The 12,144-nt window shown below is 43.3% G+C and overlaps 1 protein-coding gene across 1 annotated transcript; it reads left to right on the top strand.

Moving 5' to 3' along the window:
- The first annotated feature begins 97 nt into the window (after positions 1–97).
- Positions 98–8,877, top strand: npas4l (neuronal PAS domain protein 4 like). The gene is made up of 10 exons (XM_026308547.2): positions 98–3,158; positions 3,352–3,473; positions 4,483–4,646; positions 4,835–4,980; positions 5,117–5,216; positions 5,449–5,713; positions 5,802–5,911; positions 6,323–6,458; positions 6,565–7,829; positions 7,928–8,877. Exons 2-10 carry the CDS (start codon positions 3,373–3,375, stop codon positions 7,954–7,956), a joined length of 2,316 nt encoding a protein of 771 aa, XP_026164332.1. The 5' UTR covers positions 98–3,158; positions 3,352–3,372; the 3' UTR covers positions 7,957–8,877.
- Positions 8,878–12,144: the final 3,267 nt, after the last annotated feature.

Raw genomic sequence — 12,144 nt, 5'->3', positions numbered from 1 at the left:
ACATGCCATACACCATGCGTCTCCTCACAGAAAAGAACTGCTGCCTAACACGCTTGTAAGAAAATTGAACTCATTTACATGAATGATTTGAACATCAGTAGGACCATACAGAGCCTATGAAGAACATTTGATACAATGATAAATCAAACTTATTTGACCTTGATTAAAAAAAAAAAAAAACAATTGAGAAAACAGTGTTTAATATCAAAGTGACAATGGATCTCTACTAAAGGAATGCTCACCATGACAGTACATTCAGTCTGGTATGATGAGCTTGTCAGTTTCTAAAAGCTGCTGCTGCTATTTTGAACTGTTTTCCCCATCACTGTTAGACCTCAGCATGACTGATCCTTACCAAAGCTAGATGCATCTATATTCCACATCTTTTATTTTGGAATAGTTACCAGGTCTTTGAAGCCTGCAGTCAGCCCATCGCTGCTTCCTGCCGAAAACCAGTCGCATCTACCCCAGTCGGCCTGTCTGATAGCCCTCATCGTCTGCTCCACTGGGTATTCTGAAGCCATGGTGCCACCCAACCCCCCTGCTGGCCCTCAGACTGGTTAATGGGATGCGTGCGGCTGCTTTGGGGGTCCTGTCATTAGAAAGTGTCTCACCCTGAACCCCAGCTCCAATCTTGCCTGTGCTGCCAGTAGCGGCCTGGCAGTTTGTTCCTGTCTGTCACCAGCCCTGTGCTATAAAGCCACTGTTATCTGCAGTGTTAAGTGCAGGCCACAGACGGAGGGTCAGCTTAAAGTGAGGCAGCAGAGACACCCTGTCCCGCCTGAGCCCGCCGCACACAGGAAGCAAGGCTGCACTGGGTCCCTCCTGTCTGTCTGGCCCCGGAGCCTGCCTCACCCAACATCCCAGGCGCTAATGCAGGGAGACAGTCAGCCAAATTGCTCTCTAATTTCCCTTCAGGACTTCGACGATCCCACTGGCCCTTGAGAATCAGACTGAGGATTTGTTCAGAGTGATTTGTTTTGTCTTGTCCCCGCCAACCACCCCTGTCCAATTACCTCACTCAAGTTCGAGTTCTTTGCTCCCAGTGTTGTTGAGGCCACTAAATTGGGGATTTGAGAAAAGAGGCATTAAAGGAGCTGGAGTCCTTGCAGGATCTAAGCTACACTCATGCAAACATGATGAGAAAGAAAGAGTCACGTGTTTCGTAACACTGGCAAAGAGAGAAACTTGAGTGTTTATTTTTCCATATAGGCATCGTGCATGCAAAAATAACTCCTCTAGGATGAGTGGCACCCTTTTTGTAAAATGGAAGTTTGTCTAGTATGCCTTAGTCATGTTTGGTGATGCCCATAATCTGTTCATCTGCTGAAGGAACTAATTTAGTGATCGAGCCTCTCAGCCTCAGTGCGTCACATTTGCAGACCTGTAGCTTAATTTCCTTCCAGCAGGGGTTTAATTGAGTGACTAATACACACGCAGTTAAAGCCTATTGATGAGAAACTGCCATAGCTGTCTGCCTCACAGCTCTGTTCCAAAATGAAACCATGATGCATCAAGCTGGTTTTCTGCTGAAACTTGAATGATGATGAACTCATAGTTTAACTCATGCTCAGGGTGTGGTTGCTGCAAAATTCAATACAGTGTAGATGTGTAGACTGTAAGAATACAGGCGTAATGTGAAAACAAGATAAGCAGCCCCCTGCAATCTTTCATTTCATTCTATTAACTAATAATTAGCACCTTCTCTCAGATGTTGCTTCATAAGAGTTTTATCTTCCACTGCGGAGGTGACTTCATTATCAGTAAAGATAAAGAGACAAGGTATAGTACAGTGTTAATCCTTGTACTGAATATTGCAGAATAAAAGTAGATATTTTGCAATTTATATAACTAAGTTTTTTTTCTTTTCTGTAAGCTGTGCTCCAGTAGAATAAGGAAGATAAACCAAACAGAGAAGACAACTCAGTGCTTTTCTGTCATTAAAACCTTCCGGTTTGATATTGAACTGTAAAATGCATAGAAGGATTCGATAAGGCCAGTACAGACAGTAAGTTCAAATATGTGAACCCCAGTGTCCACTTTGGGACTCTGGAAAGTGAGGGAGATTTGATTCTGCATTTCTTGTTATTTTTGTCCACATTTTCATGTTTGAAATGTTTATGCCTTGTTACATCAATAACAGGTCTTGGTGCATGAGTTCAATTTATTTATTTTGTCAAAGAAAAAGCAAAGATTGGGGAAAAAATCTACAAATGTAAATAGAATTGTTTGTTTGTTGAATTTCCTTGGCCATTAATCAGGTCATGGCCTCAGAGATTTATCTTGGGAGACTTTGGAAGAGCCCCACCCCTAACTTGGGAACCAATATCATAAAAGTACCTAATACTACAGAGCTGCTGAAAAATACTGCTTAGACATTGCTGCCCTCTATTAATAAAATAACTGATTACAAAAGTCAGATTTTTTTTTAATGCAAAATGAATACTTTACCTTTTGATAATACATCTATTTACTTACTATGTGCTACTGATACTGAAGTAAAGGGTCTGAGTACTTCTCCCACCACTGCGAGATCCCAAAGCCAATGTCAACAAAACAGCAGACTGAAGTGGTGCCTCTGCTGTTAAGAAACATTAGGGCTCATGGGACTTGTGTTTTCTGCTCAGTCACTTCTTAATTAAAGCTGCTGCAGGGAGCAAATGATGAACAGTCACACAAGACATTGAGCTTTCACTTAACATATCCGCAGTCCATCTGGAGAGCTCCAACCTGTGTTCATATGCTGGATCGGTCTATAAACAACACTGGAAAAACTTTTTGTTGCTGATTGGCCGCAAAATGTTTATTTATTTATTTTTATTTAATTAACACAATATTTGCAGACATTGGACCCACGGGTCAGTACCTGCAGATGGCTGCCATCTACCTACACGCATGGAGCATCACGTGTTTAATACGCACACACAGATTCCTTCTGTTTTAATGATGTTTCATATCTTTCCCACATCGGAACTTACGCCCGATCTGACGGGTTATTTTTATCAGCGCGTCATAAAAAGTCACAGTATCCCAATTTTGCTTTTTTTTCTCTCTTGGCCGCCGGCTGAGCTGGATGAGAGGTGTCGGGTTTGGGGGTATAAAAGGAGAGACGCACACAAGGGCATAGCACTCATCATCCAGACTGGAGCCTGGAAAAGGTAGGAGATGAAGACGAGTTATCTTTGGCCAAGATGCTTTCTTCCTCTCGCTGAAATTCTTTTCAGGTTTCTAGTTCAAAATAGTTTTATCCATTTTTACGCAAAGTGTTGTTTTTTTTTTTCTTACGGAAAACTAACTTTGTTATTCTTTTCTGAGCCGTGTCTGATGCTGGGTGTGTGTTTTGCCTTACAGGTGGCTTCTCTCGCGTTCAAAATGACTCTTTGGTGCAACTCGTGCAAATGTTATGTAAGCGCCCCGTGCACCTCTCTTCATCTGCCCGAGGATCACCGCCGGTCGCTCTGCAGAAGATTCAGGTCAGTGAAGTCCCCCCCCCCCCCTTCCCCTCTGCTCCACGTCCTCTAGTGGCCGAGTCAACAAATGGCTGCTGAGAAAATTTCGACCCAGCTCTGCTGCTGCGTGCGGTGCAGGCACCACAGGGTGCACTTAATCCAGTTTTCTCTCGTCTGCAGCGATACATACTAATCTAGGCACAGGGACGCTGCTGCTGCTTGGAAAGACATATCAGACAGCTCAGGGCGGCCTCTGAGCGGGCCTGTCACAAATGAAAGGGTGTTAACGTTGCTTTGGTACAGAAACTGCCTGCAAATACACAGATCTTCAAAAACCACCTTGTTGCTTAAGGAATAAGCCTACAGGTAACTGATGGGAATTTAAAATGAATGTAAAGTGCTATGTTACATCCACAACACATTTAACATTTTGTTCTAATATTTAAAAAAAATACACATATACTAATAAGTATTATTATTAACACATTGGGATGTAATTTTCCTTTTGTGGCACTTTGTGTGTCCTTCTGACGTGGGGCGCCCATTCCACTGACACCCACTTTATAAGGCAATGAAGGGAGCAGCAGAAGCCCAGCCTCCCCTTTGTGTGTGACGCCCACGCTGCAGCCGTGGCAGCTATAAAAACCCCGGCTCTCTGTGGATGGGCCCAGACAGACACTGATCACAGAGACTAAGTGAATTGAGAGCCCTTGTTTCTGCTGCAGGCACGACAGCCTCTCATATCAGCAGTTTCCATAGGAACCCTTGATATTCAAAGGCCGCTTCAGCTCATTGGAAAGAGGCACCAGGCTGATTTGTGAATAAGTGGCCGGATCATTTTCAGGCCAATTTTATTTTATTTTTTTGTCTTCATTGAGTTTTTTTTTTCCTCACACTTGCCACATGAAGAAAAATGACTTCAGACTTTTTTTTTTAAATGAAAGCGTGGCAGTAGTGACATCTCTGGCTGCCTTGATTTAGTTTCCTCCGGTTTCTTCTAATCTCTGAACTCAGTGACCATGGTCTCTCACAGATCCACTAAAGGAGCATCCAAAGCCAGACGGGACCACATCAACAATGAGATCAGAAACATGCGCGCTTTATTGCCCATCACCCTGGAGGACCAGGAGCGTCTCTCCTACCTGCACTCCATGGCCGCCATCTGCACCTACATCAAGAAGTCTGTTCTCTTCCAGGGTAAGGCTGCAAACTTCACTTACACTCGCTCTTTGATATCTTTGAACTTCTAATCTACATTCAGAATGTGTCCTTGTCAAGCTAAACACGACTAAGTCTGCAGTACTTTAGGGAATATATCAAAGGTACATGATGTGACAACCTGCAGACCGTGTCACCCAGGCTGAACCCAGTCTTTCCTCTCTCAGGGCTTCCGGCTGGGGAGAGATTACCCCGTTCCCTTCCATACGAGGCCTTTCTTCAAGCCCTGCATGGCTTTATCCTGGTCACCACCACCAATGGGAGGCTGGTCTATGTGTCTGAAAATGTAGCTAAATATCTTGGTATCTCCATGGTGAGTTTGTGGCTTTAACACATTATGCTTCAGTTTCACTTCAAATGTTGCAGTACTTTTATTTTGTGCATGTTCATATTTTGGACTCTGGCTTTCAATCTGTTGGGTCTAATGGTAGTACCTGTAACATTTCCAGGTGGACGTGCTTCAAGGAGACTCTGTCTATGACATGGTGGAGTGCTCTGACATCGATATTGTTAGATCCAACCTGGACACTGACAATTACTCATCAACAGGTAATGACGAAATGTCAGTTTAAACTGTTAGCGCTGTGTCTAACATAAATATAACTATGGAGATTGGTCGCTTTATGTTTCTGTTCTTAATGTTGTGATTTCCAAAGTTGATATCATGTATGTAATCTAAAAATACCACAGAAAGTACCTTTGACCTGCAGTTCTTTTTAATCACTCAGTTCTCAGTAAAGTTTCTAAAACGTCGTACTCTCTCCCATCTTGCTTTCTTCAGAAAGGAGCTTTATATGTTGTATGCAAACCTCCAAGGCCTTCAAGCTGCAGCACGGCAGCAGCTGCTCCATGCTTGTCAGAGGGAGCTTCAAGTCCTTCCCTCAGCTCTGTTTGTCCTCGTCTGTAGCCTGTCCCACCACCGGGCCTCTGTTTGTGGCTCTCTGCACCCCCACAGTGAACCGCCTGAGCAGCTCTGACTCCCACCTCTGCCACAGCTTCAACAGCGTGCACAGGCTGGATATGACCTTCACTCAGCTTCCAGACAGGTAAATTCACAACTGCTCCCTTTAAACATGGTTCAGATGTTTTTATGATGCCCATATAATGACAAACATTTGTGTTTTTCCTCTTCAGTGTTTTGTATTTTTTGGGATACTCAGCGAATGAAATGACAGGTCGCTCATGGTACAGTCTCGTCCATCCTGAAGACCTTTCATCAAGTGCAGATTCTCATAGAAGTTTAGGTAAGTTTCAATCCACTGCAGGAAAACTTCTACTGCATTACAGTGAGTACTTAGCCAACAGCCTGTAGCCATGGTGAACAAGTTAAAGTCGCATTGACAAAGCTGAACTAGAACAAGCTTATTGACATTTCTTTGGTACATTAATTGCTCTCCACCATCAGTTTATTCGTGCAGCAACTTGGACTTGAACTTTCAGTCTGTAATGCCTGCAGAAGTTATTTTTAATCACAAATTCCGAGCAGGAATTTTGGTACAGTGTCTTTTCTAATGAAGCAAGCATTCTCTACGACTTCAGGTGCAGTTTCTGTCAGAATAAAATAAGAATAGTTTGTTATTAGAACTTTTTATGTGGATCATGTGTGTGAATGTGCATGATAATAACAATGAGCATCTCTTTAATGTCTGTTCCAGTGCAGGCAGATGAGGGCTTTCAGATAGAGATGGTGCTGAGACTCCAGTGCAAGGATCTGTCATGGACCTGGATCTACACTCGCGCTAACAAGAATTCAGAGTGTCAGAGCATCAGCTGCACTAACTTTATCATCAGGTATGATGAACTTCACTGTTCCTCCTCAATTGACAGTGCATGTAATGACTCAGTGCTGTTCAACTTAAAAAACACTTACTCATGACACTTTGTTCTGCTCTTGTAGTGAAGCAGAGGCCAGGTTTCTGCAAGGGAAAATCAGCAGTGATGCCTGCAGGCCGTCACCTCTTTCAAATGCCTGTCATTTTGGGGCTCAACAAGTGTCACACACTCAGAGCTACAGCTGTGCTAAATGTTTTAAAAGACAGAGAACGTCTAACAGCCAAAGTGAGGAGCCTTGTGCCAAAGTTAGGAGGGAGTCAGAGCAAGACTACGGTGTGACATGGGTCTCCTCCAAAGGCGATAGCTCACCTATTCCCTTGGGTGACAGCCCTGCTCTCTTCACCCCTCCTTACAGCCCGACCTCCTCCAGCTCCCCTCTGCAGCAGGAGGAGCTCAGCCATGACCTCCTGATGGATGTGCATGGATACACAGATCAGCTGCTGTCGTCCCCAGAGGGCTCTCCCTCCTATTACTCCTACCCAGAGGCAGGGCTCCCCTGTCAGCAGTCGCCCTCAGGCTCCCTCCCTGCACCTGCTGAACAAACTTTTGACCAGACAGCCTTTGGCACGCTTACTGCTCGCTCTCCTCTCTCCCCCTCATCTCCGACTTATGATTTCCAAGCTTGTATGTCTGATGCTCGATTAGTTCCCGATTGCCTGTCTGTGTTCGACATGAGCGAGAGCCCAGTGGACTGTGCTCTGCATGAAGATGATTTCACCCTTCTTGAGCAGCCACAAGGGGGCACCCTCATCCACTTCCTTCATGTTCCCCATCATGTGTTGCCCATGCATTCCAGTCTCCTTACGCCCAACCAGTCTCCCACATCCACAGAGTCTAGCCAGTACAACGAGATGGAGCAGGAAGAGATCAGTATTCTGGCTCAGCAGATCTCCTCTCTGGCCAGCACCTTTGACATGTACCACACCATGAGTCTTCCAAATGTGTCCCAACCTACAGCACCCAACACTGTGGCCTCAGCCTGCAGCTCCCATCACCTTCCCGTCCTTTCGGTCCTCCCTCTGAAGCGCGATCTGGTCCCCGATGACGTTGTATTTGACAGCATCCTGAAAGACCTGCACATGGTCACAAGGAAAAACAGCACGCCGGGCCCAGCTGTTGTGTCATGCAGCTACCAGCAGGGCTTAGTGTGCAGCAGGAGTGACACCCGACAGCAGGAGCCCCTCGGGCTCTCCACGGCCTCCCCGGAGGACTCGCTTTCTGCAGAGCAGTTCACTGCCATGGACCCCTTCAGTTCGCAGTTGGGAAGCCATGACCAAAACAATGGGTTGCATCAACTCAACCACTATGTACAGAGTAGCCTTCAGCAAGGTAATTTCCTTCAAACAGTGCAGATATTGATGTGAATATATCTTGCTTTGATATATGAATATAAAAAACTTATAATAAAATATTCTGTGTCCTTCCAGATGGACTTGCTGAAGAAAACCTCTACTGAAATAAGTCTGTGACTTGCTGTACTACCACTTGTATGACATATTGTCAGTGCAAATCTTTCTTCGCTGGATTCAAAGAAGAATGCAAGTAAAGACATTTAAAGGACATCTTTGCTAAGACACCGATTACTTCTTGCTGAATGTAGAAAAGAATCTAAAGTAGATTCTGCACTCAGACACAAACTTGTCTTCATTGCTTTAGTCTACTGTCAACTGTGTTTTATGTTACTGATGTCTTATATGCGATGGAAAAGGTACTATTTTTAAAATCTGCCTGACAACACTTAATCACTGAAATAGACCTGTATGTTTTTTTTCCTAATACTGAGTAATCACAGTTTACTTTTGAGCACTTTATTAATGCAATTTCCAAAAGAGAGGATGTGCTGTTTATTACCTAGATTTCACAGCTACTGAGATTAAAATAAATAAATAAAACCATTTGTAAATGCTCGTGTTTAGGTGCCTTAAAACATGTAGGCAAAACAAATTGAGTGCGTCTGCTCACAAATATGTCATTATTTGTTCTTAGTGCTGCATTATTCTCAGTGTGCTATTGATGCTTTCATGCTGTTATGAATAAAGAAAACAACCTCAATCAGCTGGCAGCGAGATGATGATTGTAAATGCAAAAGCTACCTCAGTGGTCCATCTAAATACATTCCACGTCTGAATTGTAGTAATTAATCATATTTATTTGGTTTTGAACACACTGTTTTTTTTTTTTATTTAGTTGTACTGTAAAAAAATGGTTTACTTAACTGCAGTGTGAATCTTAAGCATATGTTCATTTATTTCAGGTGAGTTTGTTTTGTTTTTTTTTCTTGGTACTGGGACTGTAAATGTCTGAATGTTTAATGATATTGTGTTATTGCTGCAATTTGTATCGAACGTTTAAAACGCAAATAAAAGTAATAAAAATACATGGCTTCTTTGGATCTATTCATTAGGTTGGTTAATGTCAAACACTTGTATCTAACTTTCACATAGCAACTTAAGCATTCATTTGGAGTTTTGTTTCTGGCTTCCTGATAAATTGAAGTTCAATATTCATTGTCTTCTGATAATTGTTTTAGTCTCTGCTAGCTCCTGTGAGATATATTTTATTTAAATGCTCCACTATGTTTACCAGCTGGTTGCTAACTTTGTTCATCTGCAGTTTGCTGGGCTGGGCAGTATTGAATGCACCGTGTTCATTAGAACATTTTTTTTTTTGCCAAAAGCAGCTGCTGGCTGTGGGTGGAAACTGATGACAGTAAAGTTGTGAGCCATAAAACCAGTGCTACATCTGTCTCTGGAGCTGAGGGAAACTGTAGAGTTGACTGATCATTTTCTGACACCTTTCATATTGTAAGTGCAGCTTTAAAATGTACCTTTTGGTAGTGACCTATTCATCACACAGGGGTCTACGCTGCATTTTAGTATGTGCACTTTCTCTATTGGTTAATCTGGTCAGAAGCCCCACCCCAACACCAGCTCCTCACTGCTCAATTGATTTTTACATATTGTCACTGATCAGACCAATGAGAGCATACACAGCGACTGTACACAGAGGAATTAATTATGGCTTTGGACAGATGTGCAGAGTCGATGCATAAATGAGTAGTTAGACAAAGAATTGAATTGACTGGGCAGTAAAGCGACTGATGGATCACCGTGGTTAAACAGACATGTCACTCCAGAGAATCACCCGGTCCATGTGCATGAATGTGGAACAGAAAGCTCACAGGGGGCACTACAGTCATACTGCTGGTGCTGTGTGTGCAATGCAGACTCCCCCCCCCCCCCCTTTGTTTTTCCCATGCAAGTTGCAACAGCCACTAGATGGAGTGATAGCTCCAATAGCTTCCCACTGACATAGACATCTGCATGCAATTGGTGTAATATTACTCAAAGAAGCCTGAAATGAAGTGCAAGGAGGAGTGCCTGTATGTGTGTGGTGATGGGAGCACAAAAGCACATCATTCAGTCTCTTCATGAGCAAACAGTCCAGATGCCTGGTCTTATCCATGGAGAGCTAATTAAGAGTGAGGTCTGGTGAAGGGTACAAAGGGGTTCCTAACAAGTCCCCACATCTGCTCTGCTTCAGTCCTCCTGCATCACTACGTTGTGTTACCTGGAACAATAATGATTAACCCGAGGCACGGGGACACCAAACCTGTGGCACTGACATGTTTGTTCACACCAAGGAGAGAGCAAGATTCCACCTTTTCACCGACACACAGAGCGAACACACCAAACACTCTGCAGATTACACGACTCAAGAGTAAGAAGAATTTGGCACATTTATGTAGCTCTGGTTACAGGACTATAATTAGACCCTGCAGTGGTGGGGATTTTTCACTAGGAAATAAATAAAAATGTTATAATATCATTATTATTCATGTGTAGTAGAAGTAGCAGCAGCAGATTATTGGCTGTGGTGGATAAAAATGATGTTATATACTACATGCAAAATAGTATATAATGTAAATTTCAAGCAAAGGTAAAACAAAGGGTCTTGCAAAGAAAGGGAGATACAAAGGTGAATATACAACGATTCATAAAGGAGCACACACACAAAAACATTCACTTTAACTTGGGTTAATTTATGACTTAATTTCACAGGCAACCCTCCTGTCTCCCTGATATTGAATTAAGATGATGTGAGATTGAATCAAATTCTATGCCTCACTGTAGGAGTCTGCTGGTTGAAGTGAGTGATGCTAGAGTGTGATTCATATCTGGTATCTGAGAACGGCAGTGGGGCTGAAGACGATACCACACAGCAGAACTGACAAAAAAGAAACACAGGCAAAACTGTCATCTGCTGTACTTCAGTAGCTCCTGAAGAGCTTTCTCAGGTGGATGGCTGGAGGGCGGATGCTGAGGGAAAAGCGTTTCAGTGCAGTTAAACAGAGCAGCTCATGGATATGATTCTTTTCAAAGCCGTGCATCCGATAAGCAGCCAGGTTTTTATGTCCTATCTCACCGGTGGCTTCTCGCAAACAATTACCTCATTTACTTGCAAAGAAAAGCCTCCACATGGAAACTCATTGCTGATTTCAGACAACAGGGTCTCAGGTGGCACTGCAGTGTCTTTGTTTATTTACCAGCTTTATGCTTTTATTGTCAGTGAAACTGGGCTTGAGGGCTTTATTGAAAGTTTGTCCTGAGGCATACATTCATTTTGGAGTAAATGAAGACGTGGAAAGCTATCCAGCTAAACTTTTGATTTGTCTGTTTTGCTCCGGGATTGTTTTGCAGATGGAAGCGGTGACAGACGATAGCCGCCAAGGTCGCAGAAACGTGTTGCATGCTGTCATGAGGGAGACCCAAGCTGTTGCTGCATGTTAACCTCAACCTCGCTTTTCATTCTCCAGTCTCCACGAGGAGACCCTTCCCAGCATGCAATTCATTTTCTCCTTGTCTCAATGCATAAAACATTGCCTGCTATTGTTTTGGCTGCATCACATTTTCATGTCTCTATTGTCGTTGTCCCACTTTTCAAAGGAGGTGACTGGTGCTGGTTTACACTGACACTGCAATTGGGTTAAACAAAAAGGCCCAAAATAGACTGCAGCCTGTTTCTTCAGTACCTCTCCTTCTTTCTTCTGTTGCTGTGCCTGAAACCACAGCTCTGATTCAACACTGGATCCCAGTCATGCAGAGTCAACATATCCTGTTGATATTCACGAGAGAGAGGCCAGCCAACTAGGCAAAAGAATACAAACGGCAGCCTTATAGCACATCCTGCTTGCATATGAATATCTGATTTGTTTTCTCTACTCTCTCAGGGAGGAGTTTGCTGCTTTAGGCAATCCACCTGTCCACAGAAGCAACATATGCATCCCGCTGTGGTAGGATTTGATAAACATGATAATATTTGTTGGTTGAAATTCTTGTGTACTAAAAAAAAAAAAAAAAAAAAAACATTTTCTCATATAGTGTAAAAATTTCCATCTGGGACTTTGCAGTATGTGCTGGGATTGCTGTGTTGTGCTTTTCAGGGATCCAAACAGATTTTCAGTTTTACCTTTATAGGCGTGTTGACATTATGGCTCCTCTTTGCGGTGTGTATGTGCTGTACGGTGTGTGTTTCTGTGCTAATGTCCACAGCAGAGTCAAACTCGTCTTCGACTCCAGCTGTGCTGACCTTTGTGAGTGCAGCCAATCACTGTGACCCACTGCTCGACTGGGCAAAAAACAAA

Source organism: Mastacembelus armatus, chromosome 15 (assembly GCF_900324485.2).
Source record: "Mastacembelus armatus chromosome 15, fMasArm1.2, whole genome shotgun sequence".
Lineage (NCBI taxonomy): Eukaryota > Metazoa > Chordata > Actinopteri > Synbranchiformes > Mastacembelidae > Mastacembelus > Mastacembelus armatus.
Note: the sequence above shows the minus strand (reverse complement) of the source record. Positions and strands in the feature narration are given on the sequence as shown.

What these genes read in the sequence shown, in the direction of transcription:
- npas4l (XM_026308547.2), top strand. Translation starts at nt 3,373, where the DNA reads ATGACTCTTTGGTGCAACTCGTGCAAATGTTATGTAAGCGCCCCGTGC. An exon ending in AATATCTTGGTATCTCCATG is followed by an intron (nt 4,981 to 5,116) that starts GTGAGTTTGTGG and finishes TAACATTTCCAG; the next exon opens with GTGGACGTGCTTCAAGGAGA. An exon ending in ACAGAGTAGCCTTCAGCAAG is followed by an intron (nt 7,830 to 7,927) that starts GTAATTTCCTTC and finishes GTGTCCTTCCAG; the next exon opens with ATGGACTTGCTGAAGAAAAC.